The 24090-nt window shown below is 47.9% G+C and overlaps 1 protein-coding gene across 1 annotated transcript in view; it reads right to left on the bottom strand.

Annotated features, from left to right (window-relative positions):
* Positions 1-24090, bottom strand: part of SMCHD1 (structural maintenance of chromosomes flexible hinge domain containing 1) — a 584899-nt gene that overhangs the window by 34620 nt on the left and 526189 nt on the right. The window contains exons 43-44 of the mRNA XM_077270310.1: positions 19652-19749; positions 10838-10908 (exon numbers count right to left, since the gene is read on the bottom strand). Of these exons, the coding sequence (XP_077126425.1) occupies positions 10838-10908; positions 19652-19749 (169 nt within the window). The remainder of the gene's footprint in view (positions 1-10837; positions 10909-19651; positions 19750-24090) is intronic.

Here is a 24090-nt window from a genome sequence, read left to right on the forward strand (position 1 = left end):
CAGCGCAGAGCCGCGCAGTACACAGCGCAGAGCCGAGCAGTACACAGCGCAGAGCCGCGCAGTACACAGCGCAGAGCCGCGCAGTACACAGTGCAGAGCCGCGCAGTATACAGCGCAGAGCTGCGCAGTACACAGCGCAGAGCCGCGCAGTACAGAGCGCAGAGCCGCACAGTATAAAGCGCAGAGCCGCGCAGTACACAGTGCAGAGCCGCACAGTACACAGCGCAGAGCCGCGCAGTACACAGTGCAGAGCCGCACAGTACACAGCACAGAGCCGCGCAGTACACAGCGCAGAGCCACCCAGTATACAGCGCAGAGCCGCGCAGTACGCAGCGTTGAGCCACGCAGTATGCAGCGCAGAGCCGCGCAGTATACAGCGCTGAGCCGCGTAGTATACAGCGCAGAGCCCCGCAGTATACAGTGCAGAGCCCCGCAGTATACAGCGCAGACACGCGCAGTACACAGCACGGACACGCGCAGTACACAGCGCAGAGCCGCGCAGTACACAGCGCAGAGCCGCGTAGTATACAGCGAAGAGCCACGCAGTATATAGCGCAGAGCCGCGCAGTACAAAGCGCAGAGCTGCGCAGTATACAGCGCAGAGCCACGCAGTATACAGCGCAGAACGCGCAGTACACAGTGCAGAGCCGTGCAGTACACAGCGCAGAGCCGTGCAGTACACAGCGCAGAGCCGCGCAGTACACAGCGCAGAGCCACGCAGTATACAGCGCAGAGCCGCGTAGTATACAGCGCAGAGCCGCGTAGTATACAGCGCAGAGCCACGCAGTATACAGCACAGAGCCACGCAGTATACAGCGCAGAGCCACGTAGTTATACTGCCCAGTCACGTAGTATATTGTCCAGTCACATAGTATACTGCATATCCCTGTTAAATAAAAAAAGAATTAAAATAAAAAAGTTACATACTCACCTCCTGGAGCGGCCGGTATCTGATGGTTGTTGCACCTCCTAGAGCGGCCGGTACACGATGCTTGTTGCACCTGGAGTGGCCGGTACCCGATGCTTGTTGCGCGCTCCGGTCCCAAGAGTGCATTGCGGTCTCACGAGATGATGACGTAGCGGTGTTGTGAGACAGAAAGACGGAAGTGCCCTTAGATAATTAGATAGTAGATTACCCCGCTCACCAATTCGGAACCCGAGAGGCCCGGCCCACCAAATCGGACCCCGAGGGGCCCGGCCCACCAAATCGGACCCAGAGTGACCCCGCCCCCTAAATCAGACCCAGAGTGACCCCGCCCACCAAATCGGACCCAGAGTGGCTCCGCCCACCAAATCGGACCCAGAGTGACCCCTTCCACCAAATCAGACCCAGAGTGACCCCTTCCACCAAATCGGACCCAGAGTGACCCCTTCCACCAAATCGGGCCCAGAGTGACCCCGCCCACCAAATCGGACCCAGAGTGACCCCACCCACCAAATCGGACCCTGAGGTGCCCAGCCCACCAAATCAGACCCTGAGGTGCCCAGCCCACCAAATCGGACCGAGTGACCCCACCCACCAAATTGGTCCCTAAGGTGCCCCGCCCACCAAATCGGACCCAGAGTGGCTCCGCCCACCGAATCGGACTTAGAGTGGCCGCGCCCACAGAATCGGACCAAAAGTGACCCCGCCCACCGAATCGGACCTAGATTTACCCCGCCCACAAAATCAGACCCAGATTGACCCAACCCACCAAATCGGACCGCCTGAGGGGCACCCAAGTGTGAAAGTCTTGCAGGGGCAGCCCGGGCACCATTCCAAAGCACTATCTGTAGTTCCTTCAGGAAATACCCATCTAGTTATAGTGCTTTGGAACAAAGCACTATACTGTTATTCCACCGTGGTAAACTTCTTCTTATTCTTATTATTCAGTCCGCACGTAATGCGGCCCGAACCGCTAAACTCACAGACTCCAGTGAGGTGTCATTTCGAAGCCAGCGTTCCTGAGAGGTGTGCTAAGTATTTTTCGTGTCGATCGGATTTGTAGTTTTTGCGCAATTTGTGTTTGAAAAAAGTCTTTCAATGCGTTTCAATGGAGAAATTTTCCTATACGTTTATAATGGGCTGGTTTCTGAGGCAATTTCTAAAAATAACTGCCACCTGGCTGATTAGCTCATTGATATGCGCAGTCAGACACAGTTACTATGCCAACTCCTATGAAATCTACATCAGCTCACCAGGTCACAAGTTTTGTCAGATAATATCAGCTCTTAAAGTGACAGTACAGCACAATTCCAAACCACTATCCGTAGTCTTATGATTATTAGACTGTGGCCCGATTCTAACTCATCGGGTATTCTAGAATATGCATGTCCACGTAGTATATTGCACAGCCACGCAGTATACAGTGCAGAGCCGTGCAGTACACAGCGCAGAGCCGCGCAGTACACAGCGCAGAGCCGCGCAGTACACAGCGCAGAGCCGCGCAGTACACAGCGCAGAGCCGCGCAGTACACAGCGCAGAGCCGCGCAGTACACAGCGCAGAGCCGCGCAGTACACAGCGCAGAGCCGTGCAGTACACAGCGCAGAGCCGCGCAGTATAAAGCGCAGAGCCGTGCAGTACACAGCGCAGAGCCGCGCAGTACACAGCGCAGAGCCGTGCAGTACACAGCGCAGAGCCGCGCAGTATAAAGCGCAGAGCCGTGCAGTACACAGCGCAGAGCCGCGCAGTACACAGCGCAGAGCCGCGCAGTACACAGCGCAGAGCCGCGCAGTATAAAGCGCAGAGCCGCGCAGTACACAGCGCAGAGCCGCGCAGTACACAGCGCAGAGCCGTGCAGTACACAGCGCAGAGCCGCGCAGTTTAAAGCGCAGAGCCGTGCAGTACACAGCGCAGAGCCGCGCAGTACACAGCGCAGAGCCGTGCAGTACACAGCGCAGAGCCGCGCAGTATAAAGCGCAGAGCCGTGCAGTACACAGCGCAGAGCCGCGCAGTACACAGCGCAGAGCCGCGCAGTACACAGCGCAGAGCCGCGCAGTATAAAGCGCAGAGCCGCGCAGTATAAAGCGCAGAGCCGCGCAGTACACAGCGCAGAGCCGCGCAGTACACAGCGCAGAGCCGTGCAGTACACAGCGCAGAGCCGCGCAGTATAAAGCGCAGAGCCGTGCAGTACACAGCGCAGAGCCGCGCAGTACACAGCGCAGAGCCGTGCAGTACACAGCGCAGAGCCGCGCAGTATAAAGCGCAGAGCCGTGCAGTACACAGCGCAGAGCCGTGCAGTACACAGCGCAGAGCCGCGCAGTACACAGCGCAGAGCCATGCAGTACACAGCGCAAAGCCGCGCAGTATAAAGCGCAGAGCCGCGCAGTATAAAGCGGAGAGCCGCGCAGTACACAGCGCAGAGCCGAGCAGTACACAGCGCAGAGCCGCGCAGTAGACAGCGCAGAGCCGTGCAGTACAGAGCGCAGAGCCGCACAGTATAAAGCGCAGAGCCGCGCAGTATACCGCGCAGAGCCGTGCAGTACACAGCGCAGAGCCGCGCAGTACACAGCGCAGAGCCGCGCAGTACACAGCGCAGAGCCGCGCAGTACACAGCGCAGAGCCGCGCAGTGCACAGCGCAGAGCCGCGCAGTACACAGCGCAGAGCCGCGCAGTACACAGCGCAGAGCCGAGCAGTACACAGCGCAGAGCCGCGCAGTACACAGCGCAGAGCCGCGCAGAGCCGCGCAGTATACAGCGCAGAGCTGCGCAGTACACAGCGCAGAGCCGCGCAGTACAGAGCGCAGAGCCGCACAGTATAAAGCGCAGAGCCGCGCAGTACACAGCGCAGAGCCGCGCAGTACACAGCGCAGAGCCGCGCAGTACACAGTGCAGAGCCGCACAGTACACAGCACAGAGCCGCGCAGTACACAGCGCAGAGCCACCCAGTATACAGCGCAGAGCCGCGCAGTACGCAGCGTAGAGCCACGCAGTATGCAGCGCAGAGCCGCGCAGTATACAGCGCTGAGCCGCGTAGTATACAGCGCAGAGCCCCGCAGTATACAGTGCAGAGCCCCGCAGTATACAGCGCAGACACGCGCAGTACACAGCACGGACACGCGCAGTACACAGCGCAGAGCCGCGCAGTACACAGCGCAGAGCCGCGTAGTATACAGCGAAGAGCCACGCAGTATATAGCGCAGAGCCGCGCAGTACAAAGCGCAGAGCTGCGCAGAGCTGCGCAGTATACAGCGCAGAGCCGCGCAGTATACAGCGCAGAACGCGCAGTACACAGTGCAGAGCCGCGCAGTACACAGCGCAGAGCCGTGCAGTACACAGCGCAGAGCCGCGCAGTACACAGCGCAGAGCCACGCAGTATACAGCGCAGAGCCGCGTAGTATACAGCGCAGAGCCGCGTAGTATACAGCGCAGAGCCACGCAGTATACAGCACAGAGCCACGCAGTATACAGCGCAGAGCCACGTAGTTATACTGCCCAGTCACGTAGTATATTGTCCAGTCACATAGTATACTGCATATCCCTGTTAAAAAAAAAAAGAATTAAAATAAAAAAGTTACATACTCACCTCCTGGAGCGGCCGGTATCTGATGGTTGTTGCACCTCCTAGAGCGGCCGGTACACGATGCTTGTTGCACCTGGAGTGGCCGGTACCCGATGCTTGTTGCGCGCTCCGGTCCCAAGAGTGCATTGCGGTCTCACGAGATGATGACGTAGCGGTGTTGTGAGACAGAAAGACGGAAGTGCCCTTAGATAATTAGATAGTAGATTACCCCGCTCACCAATTCGGAACCCGAGAGGCCCGGCCCACCAAATCGGACCCCGAGGGGCCCGGCCCACCAAATCGGACCCAGAGTGACCCCGCCCCCTAAATCAGACCCAGAGTGACCCCGCCCACCAAATCGGACCCAGAGTGGCTCCGCCCACCAAATCGGACCCAGAGTGACCCCTTCCACCAAATCAGACCCAGAGTGACCCCTTCCACCAAATCGGGCCCAGAGTGACCCCGCCCACCAAATCGGACCCAGAGTGACCCCACCCACCAAATCGGACCCTGAGGTGCCCAGCCCACCAAATCAGACCCTGAGGTGCCCAGCCCACCAAATCGGACCGAGTGACCCCACCCACCAAATTGGTCCCTAAGGTGCCCCGCCCACCAAATCGGACCCAGAGTGGCTCCGCCCACCGAATCGGACCCAGAGTGGCCGCGCCCACAGAATCGGACCAAAAGTGACCCCGCCCACCGAATCGGACCTAGATTTACCCCGCCCACAAAATCAGACCCAGATTGACCCAACCCACCAAATCGGACCGCCTGAGGGGCACCCAAGTGTGAAAGTCTTGCAGGGGCAGCCCGGGCACCATTCCAAAGCACTATCTGTAGTTCCTTCAGGAAATACCCATCTAGTTATAGTGCTTTGGAACAAAGCACTATACTGTTATTCCACCGTGGTAAACTTCTTCTTATTCTTATTATTCAGTCCGCACGTAATGCGGCCCGAACCGCTAAACTCACAGACTCCAGTGAGGTGTCATTTCGAAGCCAGCGTTCCTGAGAGGTGTGCTAAGTATTTTTCGTGTCGATCGGATTTGTAGTTTTTGCGCAATTTGTGTTTGAAAAAAGTCTTTCAATGCGTTTCAATGGAGAAATTTTCCTATACGTTTATAATGGGCTGGTTTCTGAGGCAATTTCTAAAAATAACTGCCACCTGGCTGATTAGCTCATTGATATGCGCAGTCAGACACAGTTACTATGCCAACTCCTATGAAATCTACATCAGCTCACCAGGTCACAAGTTTTGTCAGATAATATCAGCTCTTAAAGTGACAGTACAGCACAATTCCAAACCACTATCCGTAGTCTTATGATTATTAGACTGTGGCCCGATTCTAACTCATCGGGTATTCTAGAATATGCATGTCCACGTAGTATATTGCACAGCCACGCAGTATACAGTGCAGAGCCGTGCAGTACACAGCGCAGAGCCGCGCAGTACACAGCGCAGAGCCGCGCAGTATAAAGCGCAGAGCTGCGCAGTACACAGCGCAGAGCCGCGCAGTACACAGCGCAGAGCCGTGCAGTACACAGCACAGAGCCGCGCAGTATAAAGCGCAGAGCCGTGCAGTACACAGCGCAGAGCCGCGCAGTACACAGCGCAGAGCCGTGCAGTACACAGCGCAGAGCCGCGCAGTATAAAGCGCAGAGCCGTGCAGTACACAGCGCAGAGCCGCGCAGTACACAGCGCAGAGCCGCGCAGTACACAGCGCAGAGCCGCGCAGTATAAAGCGCAGAGCCGCGCAGTACACAGCGCAGAGCCGCGCAGTACACAGCGCAGAGCCGTGCAGTACACAGCGCAGAGCCGCGCAGTTTAAAGCGCAGAGCCGTGCAGTACACAGCGCAGAGCCGCGCAGTACACAGCGCAGAGCCGTGCAGTACACAGCGCAGAGCCGCGCAGTATAAAGCGCAGAGCCGTGCAGTACACAGCGCAGAGCCGCGCAGTACACAGCGCAGAGCCGCGCAGTACACAGCGCAGAGCCGCGCAGTATAAAGCGCAGAGCCGCGCAGTATAAAGCGCAGAGCCACGCAGTACACAGCGCAGAGCCGCGCAGTACACAGCGCAGAGCCGTGCAGTACACAGCGCAGAGCCGCGCAGTATAAAGCGCAGAGCCGTGCAGTACACAGCGCAGAGCCGCGCAGTACACAGCGCAGAGCCGTGCAGTACACAGCGCAGAGCCGCGCAGTATAAAGCGCAGAGCCGTGCAGTACACAGCGCAGAGCCGTGCAGTACACAGCGCAGAGCCGCGTAGTACACAGCTCAGAGCCATGCAGTACACAGCGCAAAGCCGCGCAGTATAAAGCGCAGAGCCGCGCAGTATAAAGCGGAGAGCCGCGCAGTACACAGCGCAGAGCCGAGCAGTACACAGCGCAAAGCCGCGCAGTAGACAGCGCAGAGCCGTGCAGTACAGAGCACAGAGCCGCACAGTAGAAAGCGCAGAGCCGCGCAGTATACCGCGCAGAGCCGTGCAGTACACAGCGCAGAGCCGCGCAGTACACAGCGCAGAGCCGCGCAGTACACAGCGCAGAGCCGCGCAGTACACAGCGCAGAGCCGCGCAGTACACAGCGCAGAGCCGAGCAGTACACAGCGCAGAGCCGAGCAGTACACAGCGCAGAGCCGCGCAGTACACAGCGCAGAGCCGCGCAGTATACAGCACAGAGCTGCGCAGTACACAGCGCAGAGCCGCGCAGTACAGAGCGCAGAGCCGCACAGTATAAAGCGCAGAGCCGCGCAGTACACAGCGCAGAGCCGCGCAGTACACAGCGCAGAGCCGCGCAGTACACAGTGCAGAGCCGCACAGTACACAGCACAGAGCCGCGCAGTACGCAGCGTAGAGCCACGCAGTATGCAGCGCAGAGCCGCGCAGTATACAGCGCTGAGCCGCGTAGTATACAGCGCAGAGCCCCGCAGTATACAGTGCAGAGCCCCGCAGTATACAGCGCAGACACGCGCAGTACACAGCACGGACACGCGCAGTACACAGCGCAGAGCCGCGCAGTACACAGCGCAGAGCCGCGCAGTACACAGCGCAGAGCCGCGTAGTATACAGCGAAGAGCCACGCAGTATATAGCGCAGAGCCGCGCAGTACAAAGCGCAGAGCTGCGCAGAGCTGCGCAGTATACAGCGCAGAGCCGCGCAGTATACAGCGCAGAACGCGCAGTACAGTGCAGAGCCGCGCAGTACACAGCGCAGAGCCGTGCAGTACACAGCGCAGAGCCGCGCAGTACACAGCGCAGAGCCACGCAGTATACAGCGCAGAGCCGCGTAGTATACAGCGCAGAGCCGCGTAGTATACAGCGCAGAGCCACGCAGTATACAGCACAGAGCCATGCAGTATACAGCGCAGAGCCACGTAGTTATACTGCCCAGTCACGTAGTATATTGTCCAGTCACATAGTATACTGCATATCCCTGTTAAAAAAAAAAAGAATTAAAATAAAAAAGTTACATACTCACCTCCTGGAGCGGCCGGTATCTGATGGTTGTTGCACCTCCTAGAGCGGCCGGTACACGATGCTTGTTGCACCTGGAGTGGCCGGTACCCGATGCTTGTTGCGCGCTCCGGTCCCAAGAGTGCATTGCGGTCTCACGAGATGATGACGTAGCGGTGTTGTGAGACAGAAAGACGGAAGTGCCCTTAGATAATTAGATAGTAGATTACCCCGCTCACCAATTCGGAACCCGAGAGGCCCAGCCCACCAAATCGGACCCCGAGGGGCCCGGCCCACCAAATCGGACCCAGAGTGACCCCGCCCCCTAAATCAGACCCAGAGTGACCCCGCCCACCAAATCGGACCCAGAGTGGCTCCGCCCACCAAATCGGACCCAGAGTGACCCCTTCCACCAAATCGGACCCAGAGTGACCCCTTCCACCAAATCGGACCCAGAGTGACCCCTTCCACCAAATCAGGCCCAGAGTGACCCCGCCCACCAAATCGGACCCAGAGTGACCCCACCCACCAAATCGGACCCTGAGGTGCCCAGCCCACCAAATCAGACCCTGAGGTGCCCAGCCCACCAAATCGGACCGAGTGACCCCACCCACCAAATTGGTCCCTAAGGTGCCCCGCCCACCAAATCGGACCCAGAGTGGCTCCGCCCACCGAATCGGACCCAGAGTGGCCGCGCCCACAGAATCGGACCAAAAGTGACCCCGCCCACCGAATCGGACCTAGATTTACCCCGCCCACAAAATCAGACCCAGATTGACCCAACCCACCAAATCGGACCGCCTGAGGGGCACCCAAGTGTGAAAGTCTTGCAGGGGCAGCCCGGGCACCATTCCAAAGCACTATCTGTAGTTCCTTCAGGAAATACCCATCTAGTTCTTATTATTATTCAGTCCGCACGTAATGCGGCCCGAACCGCTTCACTCACAGACTCCAGTGAGGTGTCATTTCGAAGCCAGCGTCCCCAAGAGGTGTGCTAAGTATTTTTCGTGTCGATCGGATTTGTAGTTTTGGCGCAATTTGCGTTTGAAAATGTTTTTTCCCCTCATTGTAATGCTTTTCAATAGGGAAATTTTCACATAGGTTATAATGGCCGGGTTTCTGAGGCAATTTGAAATGTACCTGCCACCTGGCTGATTAGCTCATTGATATGCTCAGTCAGGCCCAGTTACTATGCCAACGCCTGCGAACTGTACATGACCCTAGCAGGACAGTTTTGGCAGATAATATCAGCTCTTAAAGTGATAGCACAGCACAATTTCAAAGCACTATCTATAGTCTTATTATAATTATTGCCCCGCTCACCAAATCGGACCCAGCCCGCCAAATCGGACCCAGAGTGGCGCCGCCCGCCAAATCGGACCCAGAGTGGCGCCGCCCGCCAAATCGGACCCAGAGTGGCGCCGCCCGCCAAATCGGACCCAGAGTGGCGCCGCCCGCCAAATCGGACCCAGAGTGGCGCCGCCCGCCAAATCGGACCCAGAGTGGCGCCGTTCGGCCAAATCGGACCCAGAGTGGCGCCGCCCGCCAAATCGGACCCAGAGTGGCGCCGCCCGCCAAATCGGACCCAGAGTGGCGCCGCCCGCCAAATCGGACCCAGAGTGGCGCCGCCCGCCAAATCGGACCCAGAGTGGCGCCGCCCGCCAAATCGGACCCAGAGTGGCGCCGCCCGCCAAATCGGACCCAGAGTGGCGCCGCCCGCCAAATCGGACCCAGAGTGGCGCCGCCCGCCAAATCGGACCCAAAGTGGCGCCGCCCGCCAAATCGGACCCAGAGTGGCGCCGCCCGCCAAATCGGACCCAGAGTGGCGCCGCCCGCCAAATCGGACCCAGAGTGGCGCCGCCCGCCAAATCGGACCCAGAGTGGCGCCGCCCGCCAAATCGGACCCAGAGTGGCGCCGCCCGCCAAATCGGACCCAGAGTGGCGCCGCCCGCCAAATCGGACCCAGAGTGACCCCGCCCGCCAAATCGGTCCCAGAGTGACCCCGCCCGCCAAATTGGTCCCAGAGTGACCCCGCCCACCAAATCGGTCCAAGAGTGGCCTCACCCCTTTAGGGGCTACAACTACCAAGCCAGCGCCTGAGGGGCACCCAAGTGTGAAAGTCTTGCAGGGGCAGCCCGGGCACCATTCCAAAGCACTATCTGTAGTTCCTTCAGGAAATACCCATCTAGTTCATCATGTAAACTATGGGATAGGGTCAGTGAGGGATCAGTGACCTGCCAGAAGCCATACACGTGAATTCCTAAGCAGAGCACCACATGAAGACCTCGCCCATAGCCCAGTCCTGCAGCACATCATTAACTGAAAAACACAGATTAAACATCAACCACACGATGGATTTCATCAACCCAGGTATCATTTTATTCAGTCTCCGACCTGACGCTGTCTGTCGGTTACTCAGCACATTCCTGTTGACAGGTTTCCTATAATATATAGCAGTCATCTTATTATATAGCAGCACTGTGTACTTTCAATTGCTCATTTTGCCTTTCTACCCAGTTGATTATATTATTTTATGTGCTGTATGTAGAAACAGGAAGTTTCTTGTCCCTGCATGTATCAACCTGGTCTTCAACTCACTGACCCGGCTGCTCCCTCCTCGCCCTGCCATAGACTTTGCAGTGACTCATGACTCGTGCAGACAAAATTGACCTCCTGTTTCTACTTCTACATATAGCTTAGAAGGATTCAGCTGGTCAGTTTTTAATCATTTGATGTCATAGACCTAATGCAAAAGAGAAGAATTAACTGGGTAGAATAGCAAAATGATCAATTGTACGTACACAGCGCTACAAAATGTGATGACTGCAATATATTAAGAGGATAAAAATGTTGATGGGAACGCTTCTTTAAACCAATAGCAAGTATTGTAATGTATTTTGTTCATTACCTGTTTTCTGTAGTTGTTAGCTGCATCAAGGTTATCCAGAATTATCGTGTCACCCAAAAGCATTGCAAAAACTGAATAACAAAAGAAAACAAAAACAGATTTAAACTTATGCAATATTATGCAATAATATCATGTTAAACTGTGTAGGAAAAAAATTGTTAAGGCACACGGAGTAAGTGTCCATTGAGAAACTCCTCTTCCGTAAATAATTGGGGTGCACACTTTGCCAAGAGTGTGCAAAGCAGGCATCAAAGCAAAGGGTGGCTACTTTGAAGAACCTAGAATATAGGACATAATTTCAGTTGTTTCACACTTTTTTGTTAAGTATATAATTCCACATGTGTTAATTCATAGTCTTGATGCCTCCAGTGTGAAAGTACAATTTTCTTAGTCATGAAAATACAGAAAAATCTTTAAATGAGGTGTGTCCAAACTTTTGGTCTGTACTGTATATATATATATATATATATATATATATATATATATATATATATATATATATATATATATATATATATATGTACATATATGTATATATATATATATATATATATATATATACACACACATATACATGTATATATATATATATATATATATATATATATATATATATATATAGTTTTCTTCACGCCTATGCAGGACTTTTGAACACCATTATATATATATATATATATATATATATATATATATATATATATAATGGTGTTCAAAAGTCCTGCATAGGCGTGAAGAAAACTATATGTTTCATACTTCTGCATCTCTACAGTGAAACTGGTGGAACATATATGTTTTTGTAATCCCTCATTGTATGCCATACTCATTTTTGAATGTCCCAAGTGTATAAATTGTTATGGTATGCGCATTTTTGATAATTTTTTTACAGCATAACCATACCTACTCCAGTACAGTGTGTAGAATGGTGAACAGGTTTCTAAGTTCATTAACTTCCAATGCAAGTTCACACAGACTTAAATTTTACTTTTTAAGATTTAATATTTTTTATTTAATTCAGAGTCCTGAAAAGGGCCTTTTGAGTGCATCTTTAGCTTCTAATACTTTATTGGCCAGCCTTTGCTCTTGAGCACCAGCTTGCATCTCTGTGGCATTGAGTGAAGAAGCTTCTGCAGATGTTCACGAGTGATGATGTGGTTCCAGGCCTGTATCGGAGCCTCAATCAACTCACTCTTGGTCCTTGGCTGTTTTCTAGATATCTCTAATGATACCTTGTGCCACAAATTTTCAATTGGATTGAGGTCCGGGGACTGAGCTGGCCAGTCAATAGTAGCCACCTTGTTCTTCCAACACCACTGGCTGCCATACAGCCCCGGACCATTACTTTCATCAGGTGTTTCACAGAGAAGCTCAAACACTCTGGCTTGTACTCTTCATGTGGGAACCTTCTCACATAAGACTTGCCATCATTTCCTAAAATGCAAAAAGTGCTTTCATCACTAAATAGCACTTTTTCCCACTCCTCCTTCCTCCATTTTAAATATTTCAATGCCCACAGTTTTCGCCTTTCTCTTTGTATGGCTGTCATCAATGGCTTCTTTCGGACCTTGCACCCTCTCAATCCTGCTTCCAAACATCTCTTCCTAACAGCTAATGTTGCTACCTCAATATTGCACTTTTCTTGCCATTCTCACAGAAGCTGAGGAGAGGTGAGCTTTCGATTGGCAAGGGATGTTCATATCAGTACTCTATCCTCCCTTTTAGTTGACTTTCTGGGCCGACCAGATCTGGGCCTGTCCTGGGTAATTCCAAGCTGCTTATGTTTCTGCAAAATTCTTACGAATGTACCCTGATTACAGCCGACCTTCCTTGTGATCTGGGGGCCAGTATAACCCTCTTCATGTAGCACCACAACTCGCACACGATCCTCCGCTGACAAAAATCTGAAGGCTCCCATCATAAAACTCTACAGTATGATTCACTAGATAGACTAAGGGTACTGTCACACAGTGGCACTTTGATCGCTACAACGGTACGATCCGTGACGTTCCAGCGATATCCATACGATATCGCTGTGTCTGACACGCAGCAGCGATCAGGGATCCTGCTGAGAATCGTATGTCGTAGCAGATCGTTTGGAACTTTATTTCATCGCTGGATCTCCCGCTGTCATCGCTGGATCATTGTGTGTGACAGCGATCCAGCGATGCGTTCGCTTGTAACCAGGGTAAACATCGGGTTACTAAGCGCAGGGCCGCGCTTAGTAACCCGATGTTTACCCTGGTTACCAGCGTAAAAGTAAAAAAAACCAAACAGTACATACTCACATTCCGGTGTCCTTCAGGTCCCTTGCCGTCTGCTTCCCGCACTGACTGACTGCCGGCCGTAAGGCAGTGGCACAGCACAGCAGTGACGTCACCGCTGTGCTGTGCTTTCACTTTACGGCGGCACTCAGTCAGTGCGGGAAGCAGACGGCAAGGGACCTGAAGGACACCGGAATGTGAGTATGTACTGTTTGTTTTTTTTTACTTTTACGCTGGTAACCAGGGTAAACATCGGGTTACTAAGTGCGGCCCTGCGCTTAGTAACCCGATGTTTACCCTGGTTACCCGGGGCCTTCAGCATCGTTGGTCACTGGAGAGCGGTCTGTGTGACAGCTCCCCAGCGACCACACAACGACTTTCCAACGATCACGGCCAGGTCGTATCGCTGGTCGTGATCGTTGGAAAGTTGCAGAGTGTGACAGTACCCTAACAGATAAAACAAACAAACAAAGCAGCAGATGTGATGCAATGTAATGCAATGTGATTGGCTACCATAGTCAGGTTATGATTGGTCACAAGAACTTCATCTGTGATTGGCTAGTTTTGGATCTGAAGCTGTATAATATTTAGTTGTGCTTTCAATTCCCATATTGTTGCAATAATTTCAGGCAAAACTGCTTCAAAAGCTAAAAATATTACAGGGTGAGAATGCAAAATTGTATTCTGAAAAAAAAAACCATATATAATATGTCATATTAGCATCGAAAATATTCGACAGAAAACATTTAAAACTTGAAATATCAATTTATCCTATGCAGGACTTTTGAAGACATATATATATATATATATATATATATATATATATATATATATATATATATATATATATATATATATATATATATATATATATATATATATATATCCAAAAGTAGGTGGACCAAAAGTAGGTGGACAGAAAATAATAACATTTATTTTGATTTATATATAAAATTATATTTACTAACACAAGCATAACCTTGACAATTAAATTTTATTCTGAACAATAATACCAAAGCCCTTTAATTTTATCAACGCAGGTGCTCAAACAGTTTTCCATCACAATTTGCACAGCTTTGTGGTCTGCCTCTTACGCTTCGACAAACGTTTTTGCACATCTCTCTTTGGGTATTAATTTCTTGAAATGCAACTCTTATGTTATTTTTCAAATCATTGACACTTTTTGGTTTTCGAGTATAAACTTTGTCCTTGAGTACTCCCCAAAAGAAAAAAATCCATTGGGGTCAAGTCTGGTGAACGTGCCAGCCAATCTATTTATTAGGAAATGTTTCATCAAGATACTCGCAGACTACTCTTGAATAATGTGGAGGGGCCCCATCTTGTTGGAAATAAAGGTCATTTGAATTAGGCTAGGTTCACATTGCGTTAATGGGTTAACGCTAACGGACTGCGTTGCATGGCGAAATTGACGCAATTAACGCCATGCAACGGGTCCGTTAGCGCACCCATTGACGGCAATGTAAATCTGATCGCTAGCGCATTTTCGGCACACGCTAGCGATGTGCCGTTATTTTCTGACGGACCTCGGACGCTGCTTGCAGCGTCCGAGGTCCGTTCCTCGCTAGCGCAGATCGGGGATCTGCGCTAGCGGGATCGGCAAACGAGATCCCTATAGATACATTGCGTTAGCGCAATCCGCTGGCGCTATGCGCTTAACGGATTGCCCTAACGCAATGTGAACCTAGCCTTAGGCTGTTGCTGTAAATAGGGAACAACTTGATTCATTAGAATTTTGAGATACTTATCTCCTGTGACTGTTCCATAAAAAAAAAAAAGGTCCAAAAACACCAAAACTTGAAATACCACCCAAAAGATTGACACCAGGTTCATTTAGTTGTTGCTCTAATGTTAAATGCATGTTCTCATTATACCAGTAAATACAATTATGTCTGTTAATATGGCTAGATAATTTGAAAGAAGCTTCATCACTCCACATAATGTTATCTAAAATTACTAGATTTTCTTCAATTTCGTTAAGCATAATCCCACTAAATTGCAGCCACCTGTCTGGATCATCCTCCAATAAACCATGAATTTGATGTGGACGACAAGCTTTCCACCCAATAGATTTCAGGATTCACATGATGGAAGCTCGTGAAATTCCCAATTCTACAGAGACTCTTTTGGTGGACTTTTTTGGACTCTGAACAAAGGTTTCAGCAACAAGTTGTTTATTATTTTCTGTACAGGCTGTTTTGGGTTGACCAGTTTTTGGAGCATTAAGTATTGAGCCAGTGGCATAGAATTTGTCACGAATGCGGTAAATGGTTTGACTCTTTGGGGCTTGAGTACCAAATGTTTCAACTCAATTTGCTCTGTTTCAGCATTTTGAGATTTCCAATACTCTTAAAATCCATTTTCTTTGATCTGTATTTAAATTATTTGCCATTATGAGTTCTCTCAATTATCTGAAAACAGATTTGGGGGAGATTTATCTGTGAAAACTGGATATGTGAAACTGACTCAGTTGCCCTTAGCAACCAAGCAGATTCCACTTTTCATTTTCCAAAGAGTCTGTGAAGAATGAAAAGTGGAATCTGATCGGTTGCTAAGGGCAACTGAGTCAGTTTCACTTTGCACCATGTTTGATAAATCTCCCCTTCATAACCCTACTACACATATTGTCCACCTACTTTTGGACCACTATATACATATAAATATGTATGCATATGTATATATATATATATATATATATATACATATACTAGATGGTGGCCCGATTCTAACGCATCGTAGTATCTAAGTCAAGTAGTATTTTGCCCAGTCACGTAGTATAATGCTCCATGCAGTTATGGCCCCATAGATGTCCCATATAATGCTCCATGCAGTTCATTATGGCCCCATAGATGCCCCATATAATGCTCCATGCAGTGCATTATGGCCCTATAGATGCCCCATATAATGCTCCATGCAGTTATGTCCCCATAGATGCCCCATATAATGATCCATGCAGTTATGGCCCCATATAATGCTGCATGCAGTTATGGCCCCATAGATGCCCCCATATAATGCCCCATGCAGTTCTTTATGGCCCCATAGACGCTCCATACAAAAAAAAAAAAAAATCACATACTCCTCTCTCGTCGCTGCTCCTCAGCGTCCCGTCTCTCCGCACTGACTGTTCAGGCAGAGGGCGGCGCGCACACTAATACGTCATCTCGCCCTCTGACCTGCACAGTCACTGCAAGAGGACGGGAAGACAGAGCGGCGCCCGGAACGCGGACAGGTGACTATGAAATACTCACCTGCTCCTGGCGCTCTTGACGCTGTGCCTGCCTGTCCCATGGTACCGCAGCTTCTTCGCGCCTGCGCGAGAAGGACCTCCCATGATGTTACGGTCACATGACCGTGACGTCATGCCAGGTCCTTCTCGTGCAGGGCCTGTGATGACGTCGCGGTCACCATGACGTCATGCCAGGTCATTCTCACGCAGGGCCTGTGATGAAGTTGCGGTCACATGACCGTGACGCCATGTAAGGTCCTTCTCGCACAGGGACTGTGATGACGTTGCGGTCACAAGACCGTGACGTCATGGCAGGTCCTTCGCGCATACCATCCTTGCCACCGGAAGGTGAGTATATAATGATTTTTTATATTTTTTTATCATTTTTAACATTAGATTTTTTTTTACTATTGACGCTGCATAGGCTGCATCAATAGTAAAAACTTGGTCACACAGGGTTAATATCTACAATCTACAAAATCTACAATAGAATGGTTCACAAACAAAAATATCCAGGTGTTAGAGTGGCCAAGTCAAAGTTCAGACCTCAATCCAATCGAGAATCTGTGGAAAGAGCTGAAAACTGCTGTTCACAAACCATCTCCATCAAACCTCACTGAGCTCGAGCTGTTTGCCAAGGAAGAATGGGCAAGAATTTCAGTCTCTCGATGTACAAAACTGATAGAGACATACCCCAAGCGACTTGCAGCTGTAATCACAGCAAAAGGTGGTGTAACAAAGTATTAAGTTAAAGGGGCTGAATAATATTGCACGCCCCACTTTTCAGTTTTTGAATTTCCACAAAAATGTAAAATAACCAATAAATTTCGTTCAACTTGACAATTGTGTTTTACTTGTTGTTGTTTCTTCACTAAAGATTTACATTTGGTATCTTTATGTTTGAAGCATGATATGTGGAAAAGGTTGAAAAGTTCCAGGGAGCAGAATACTTTCGCAAGGCACTGTATATACTAGATGGAGGCCCGATGCTATTGCATCGGGAGGGCGGTAATGTCACGATGTGCTGACTTCTCCCATCTGTGCTCTCTTCTTTGACCTGTCTACCCCATGTGCTATGTACTCCTCCTGTACAAAGATGGCGTAGGTCAATGAATCATTCGGCTGATCCCGGCGGCGGAATGTTCGCGACGGTGTTCTGCTGGTGGTACCATGCAAGAGTCTGCATACGGCATATACAGTGTGTGTGTCACCTAGTGGACAGTCCTTTGTTATCAATTGCTAGGAATACAGGGAGCTCCATGCCTCCACACTGAAGCGGTCACTAACAAGGACACAGGGTGGGAGCCACATGCCTGCTGCAATCCTTCCCTATGAACAGTGAATAACGCTCATTGTGGTCTAGCTACCTCTTACAATACTTTATGTGCATTTGATTACTTTTGAAAGATACAAAGGCTAAAGCCCCCGTCACACTAAGCGAGGTCGCTAGCGAGATCGCTGCTGAGTCACAAGTTAGCGATCTCGCTATGTTTGACACGTAGCAGCGACCAGGCCCCTGCTGTGAGATCGCTGGTCGTGTCGGAATGGCCTGGACCTTTTTTTGATCGTTGAGGTCCCGCTGGGTAGCACACATCGCTGTGTTTGACACCTTACCAACGACCTCGCTGACGACATTTGCGTTGCCTTTTCCGCACCCCTCCGCTCCGATTGGTGGTCGCTTCGTTGTACAGGTCGCCGCATCGCTGCTGCAGGTCGTATCGTTGTCGGGATCGCTTTAGCGTCGCTAAGTGAGACGGGGCCCTAAGTCTACCTCAATACATCTGTATTCCTAGCAATTGATAACAAAGGATAGTCCACTATGGGTGTGAACAGTTTCATTTAATTCCATTCTGCTGGCCAATCAAGACCACTTTTGACAGACTTCCATAGGGCAATCTGAGAGCCCAGGACTTACATACAATATAACTACCATAAGATTGTCTTCCTGACGAAGTCTCGTGCCTGAGCCGAAACGTTGGAAACCATTCTCTTTTGCACAAGATATATTAAAAAAACTTTGAAAGCAACAGTTCTGTCGTCACGTTTTTGGAGTGTGCCAGGGTTAGATCTTTTGTATTGTCACTAACACTGAGACGTACGCTCCCCTAATGGACTAGCTAAGATGATACCTGGCGATAGTGTTTTTCTTTTGCAAAAAATAAGAATTAACTCCTTACCTATAAAAGGTACTGTGTATTATTTTTTCTTTTAAAAGAAAATTGAACGCCACTTGCACTGTGAGAGTTTTTTCTATGACACTCAAGAGTTCATAGAAGAAGTCCATGGAACCTATTGGATTTGAAGACTGTGCAGAAGAATGGGCGATATTCACACTTAAGCAATGCATGCAACTAGTTTCCCCATACAGGAGGAGTTTTGAAGCAGTCATCACCAACAAAGGTTTTTGTATGAAGTATTAAAGCAAATTCAGTAAGCGTATTCAATACTTTTTCCCTGTTATCTCTGTTTATTATATAGAACTTAATTTATGGCTGAATTTATTTGCCCATATGGATTGGATGGGTTGTTACAGACATCTGGTGAGAATTTCATGTCAATAGCACCTTTAAAAATATACTTAGAAAAATGGTGGCATGTTCGATACTCATGTCACCAGCAGTGTGTCCTTAATTTATATATAATCTCATCACCTTAGTATGGTAAGTGAGATGCAACTTTCAACAGTTTGACATCAGTAGGCTCCATCTCTACATGGACTGTCTGTTTTTCTTAAGTTCAGTTTCACAATGAAAGGTTGTAAGGGCTATGATGTCTCCCATACTTACCAGTACATATCCCTCACTCTTAAACCTACAAGTTAGTGTTTGATTTTAATTAAAGGGGTTGTTTGGTGCCTATATACCACCCTCTCTGAAATCGGGGATGTGGAGAGACTACTGTACGAGGATGGGATTGTAGCAGAAGGAACCATTTATGCTCCTTCATTGAGAAATTCACAAATTTCAGTCATCTGTTAGTCAGAGACTGAAGAGAGTCTAGACAATTCAGAGGAAATATTATACCAGGAATAAGGGGAAAAAAAAACAAATTTTTTAACAAAATATATTACCCACTGCATGGTCTACAAAATAGTGTCCCCCATTGTACCATCTGGGTGCAGGTGACAAAGATAAAGTCTTGCCTTCTCGGCTTGCTTAAGATGGAAGGAAATTAACACTACTGTTCTCTGCAAAATTTCTACAAAACTGTTTGTGTCATAAACATGCAAAAAAAAATTGGCAGAAATAGCTTTACTTAAATCATAAAATAACTATGAGATCACATTTATGTGCAAGTATAACAAAATGTTACCTGTTTCACACTCCTCTTTGCTTTCTGGGAACACCAGGAGATCCCTAGCGTAGACTGGATTACCTGAAGCTTCAAAGAAACGTATGTGTGGTAGAGGCCTTCAAAGAAATATAACAAGCTCTGAATAAGTGGAAAATACTGATTCATCTATATAAAAAGTAAGCAATGTCAAGTTTACACAATCCAAAGTTCGTAATTAACACTTGAAAGAATAAATGATATTACTGATTACAGAATAATACTTACAGAGAACCTTTGAGCAGAATTGTACCCCTCCATTTATATGCACAATTATCTCTTTCAAAGTCAAGTCAGCAATAACTTTACATGACCAATTTATTCATCCATTACTGAGAAATGTGTAAATGAGACTGTATGTATTAAGCCTGTCACTCCATCTTTAATCTTTACCCATTTTTGCTTGACTGATGACACCTTTACCTGAAGTCAGTACAGAACAGCATAGGGACAGTCCAGCAGGAGGAGGCAGCCCTGGGTGAGAAATAGATCTGGAGTGACATAGGATTAATATCTATAGCCTATCAATTCAAACACTGATTTTACATTAAGGAAAGGAATGGACTGGCCATGTAGAGATATTGATGGATTTATCTTTTTTTTTCATTTTAACAAAGTCATCTAGTATTACAGCTTAATGATATTAAGGTGATTTGGGCTGTGCTACAAAAATAGTTTGCCAAACTCCATACATTTAACTCAAACCTTAAAAAATATGCATGTTGCAAATTTAACTTTTTATTCATTTTTTACTAGTCAACGTTTACATCTATCTGACCATGCCCCACTGTGTAGTATGATATATTTTTAATATGATTTCAACACTCCAATCAATTAATACGAATGAGATATTGATTGGTTTTCTTATATAATATACAGTATATATGTATTTTCAAAGAGTATAGCAGAAAGCTAATTGAAAACTTGTCCAGCCACATGGTCAGTCTAAACAAAGGAATTTACATTTAGTGTATACTTTACACTTAGGGTATGTGCAAACGTCAGGATTTCTTGCAGAAATTTCCTGAAGAAAACCGGAAATTTTCTGCAAGAAATCTGCATTTTTTTGGCGTTTTTTTCCCGTTTTTTTTTAGCATTTTGCAAGCGAAATTAGCTTGCAGAATGCTAAAGTTTTCCAAGCAATCTGTAGCATCGCTTGGAAAACTGACTGACAGGTTGGTCACACTTGTCAAACATACTGTTTGACAAGTGTGACCAACTTTTTCCTATAGATGCTGCCTATGCAGCATCAATAGTAAAAGATAGAATGTTTAAAAATAATAAAAAAAATAAAAAAATGGTTATACTCACCTGCAGACAGCCGATCTCCTCAGCGGCGTCCGTTCCTATAGACGGTGTGTGTGTGCAGGACCTTCGATGACGTCGCGGTCACATGAGCGGTCACGCGACCAATCACAGACCGCGATGTCATCGCAGGTCCTTCACACACACCATCTATAGGAACGGAAGCGGCAGCATTCACCGATGAGAGGCGGGAAGACTCCGGGGCCATCAGAGGGTGAGTATATGACTATTTTTTATTTTAATTCTTTTTTTTTTACCAATTATATGGTGCCCAGTCCGTAGAGGAGAGTCTCCTCTCCTCCACCCTGGGTACCAACCGCACATGATCTGCTTACTTCCCGCATGGTGGGCACAGCCACATGCGGAAAGTAAGCAAATCAATGCATTCCTAGTTGTGCGGAATCCCCGCAATTCCGCAAATTTAATGAACATGTTGCTTTTCTTTCCGCGATGCAACATTTGCACAAGAAATGCGGAATACACTGTAAATAATAGGAGGCATATGTAAGAGTTTTTTTTCGCGTTTTTATAGCGAAAAAAAACGCGAAAAATACTGAACGTGTGTACATGGGCCTTATCTTCAAAGAGGAGAGATCTTCCTAGGCCTACATATGTTGATTGGAGGTCTTGAAGCCCCCAGGGATGCCAGGTGGTGAAGTCTTATCTATTTGGCCTTAAGGCTTCAGTACACATAACATATAGAACAAAGCCTCAGATAACATTGAATGGACAGTTTTTTAACATATAAATGAGAGGTATGCCTGAGACAGGGGACACAGCGACACAGACACACAGAGACAGATTGGATGAGAGAGGACACTTTGTGCTTGGGTCTCTTGCTTCCTGGATGATCAGTGAACTCCTACCATGCTAATGTAATGTATGACTTATGACTTTATTGATTATGTGCTATTTTGAGTGACCGTTTATATTTATTATCTTTTATTATGTAAATTCATTTTAGTTTTATTCAATTTTTTGTGTGAGCATTTATTTATTCATCACAATTCTTTGAACCTTAACAAAACAAGTGGTGTCAGAAGTGGGATTTGTGTCTTGAATAAAAATGTTTGCAAAATTGAATAAGTTTGTTAAGAATAGGAAACAAATTGAGAGTAGTATCAGATCCTTGCCAGAAAGGGTGTTGACAGGACCGTGGACTCCAATTGCACAGGAATATAATAAGTATATGGAGGGACAGTGTTTAGCAAACCCCCAGGATGTGGCTGCAAAATTTGATCTCTCAAGGTATGATCAAAGGAGCAAAAAACAGCAGCAGCTGTTGGATGGGTCTGTGTCCAGGCACTGCAAAATTTGCAGGAGGAGATTGATCACTTGCGCTTAGAGTTGCATACCGCTATAGAGCAAAGGATCAGCTTGCAATCAGCTTTGAGAGATCAAGTGAAACAGCATGATAAAATGCAAAAGAGTTTTGAAGAATATGTGATACAAAATATGAATAAGAATAAGCGCAGGAGGAGACAGCAGCCAGTGTCAGATAGTCATACTGCACATGTTAGAACCATGATTGCACATGAGAAATGGTCAGATTTGTCAGAATGTGATGACTCAGAAAATGAGGTAGAATTACATGCCAGACCTATTGTAGTAACAAAGACCAAGAGAGAAGTCACTCAGCGTAGGGGAGATAGGATGGATGCAGGAGATGCAGCTGTTGGCGCAGAATTCCCCATGACAGAGGAAACTAGAAATTATATAGCAGGGGAACTAACAGAATTAGCCACCAGATACAGACAACAAGCAGGAGAGAATTTATTAACATGGATTCTCAGGTTATGGGATTTTGGAGCCGATACGATTATCTTGAACCGTCATGAGGGCATTGGAATTGCTAGTATTTGTATTGATCCCATGGTGCGTCTAAAAATGTGACGTGCAAGGGATACTGCAGAGAATTTTTCCCTATTGCATTTGGTGAGGGATTCTGTGGCACAAGTATATAATTCTCCTATTGAATTAATACCACAAACACGATGGGAGCCTCTTGCAGATGCAGTTCAGAGACTGAGAGAAATCGCATGCATAGGTGGTATAACTCGCAAACCTTTGCCAGATATTAATTAACTTTTTGCTGTTGTCGACGATTGGAAGGGGCCAGATGCTGCAGTGATGACAGTACTAATAAAAAATAAGTTCATAGAAGGTGCCCCAGCTGCTTACAAATCCCCATTATTCACCATGTTCAGTGCGCTTATGGGAAACTCCATAAATGTATATACAGTATGCAGTTTGATCTCTCAGTTATCTGCTCTAGAAAAAACAAAAGTGTCAGTAGACAGAGTAGATCAAAAGAGAAGGAAAGGCGATAATTCCAAAGTTAGAAAAAACAGGAGCTGTTTTGTGACCTGATAGCTAATGGAGTTCTATTTCAGGACATAGATGGCACTTCTACATGTAACCTGTTTAGGAAGATGGCAAGATTTGAGCAGAAATGGCAGATTGAAAATCGCCAGGCCCATGAGGGTGGCGACAAATGAGATAGGAGGTTGGAAAGATAGAGGTGGGACACCTGATAACAAAGTCCCTACTGCACCCGCCCCTTTGACTCCTCCAATACCATGCCTGTATTCCCTCATGGACTAATTAGATAAAAGTTGTGGAACATTCCATAAGAATTGTGATTGAACAGTTTTGCCATATTTTTTGTGATGTCTAATGATTTGTTTTTGTTTTAATAGTTTATATGAAGAGAAATATCCTGTGAGCATATTATGACATATGCGCTGGCTGATATGATGAATTGAGTTTGGTCTTGGTGAATGCATAAATATGCATTTCTCATTTGAGGGTTTGTAATGCCTTCCAATTGACAGTCCGCTGTCATTTGGTGCTAGACCTTGGTGTTTTTAAATGGCAAAAGACCACAACAGATGCAAGATGGCTGTAAGTGGAAGACATTGTGAAAGAGACATACAAAGAAAACAGGGTGTTAAAATTACAGACAATGATTAGTTAGATGACAAATAATATTATGGGGGTTGACTGAAGTAATAGATGACATGACTTATTTGTTACATGTTTGTCACTGCATGTTGTTTGTACAAACCCCTGTATTTGTCATGGATATCCTTTGTTTAAAATTGGTTCATAGCCAA

Source organism: Ranitomeya variabilis, chromosome 6 (genome assembly GCF_051348905.1).
Source record: "Ranitomeya variabilis isolate aRanVar5 chromosome 6, aRanVar5.hap1, whole genome shotgun sequence".
NCBI lineage: Eukaryota > Metazoa > Chordata > Amphibia > Anura > Dendrobatidae > Ranitomeya > Ranitomeya variabilis.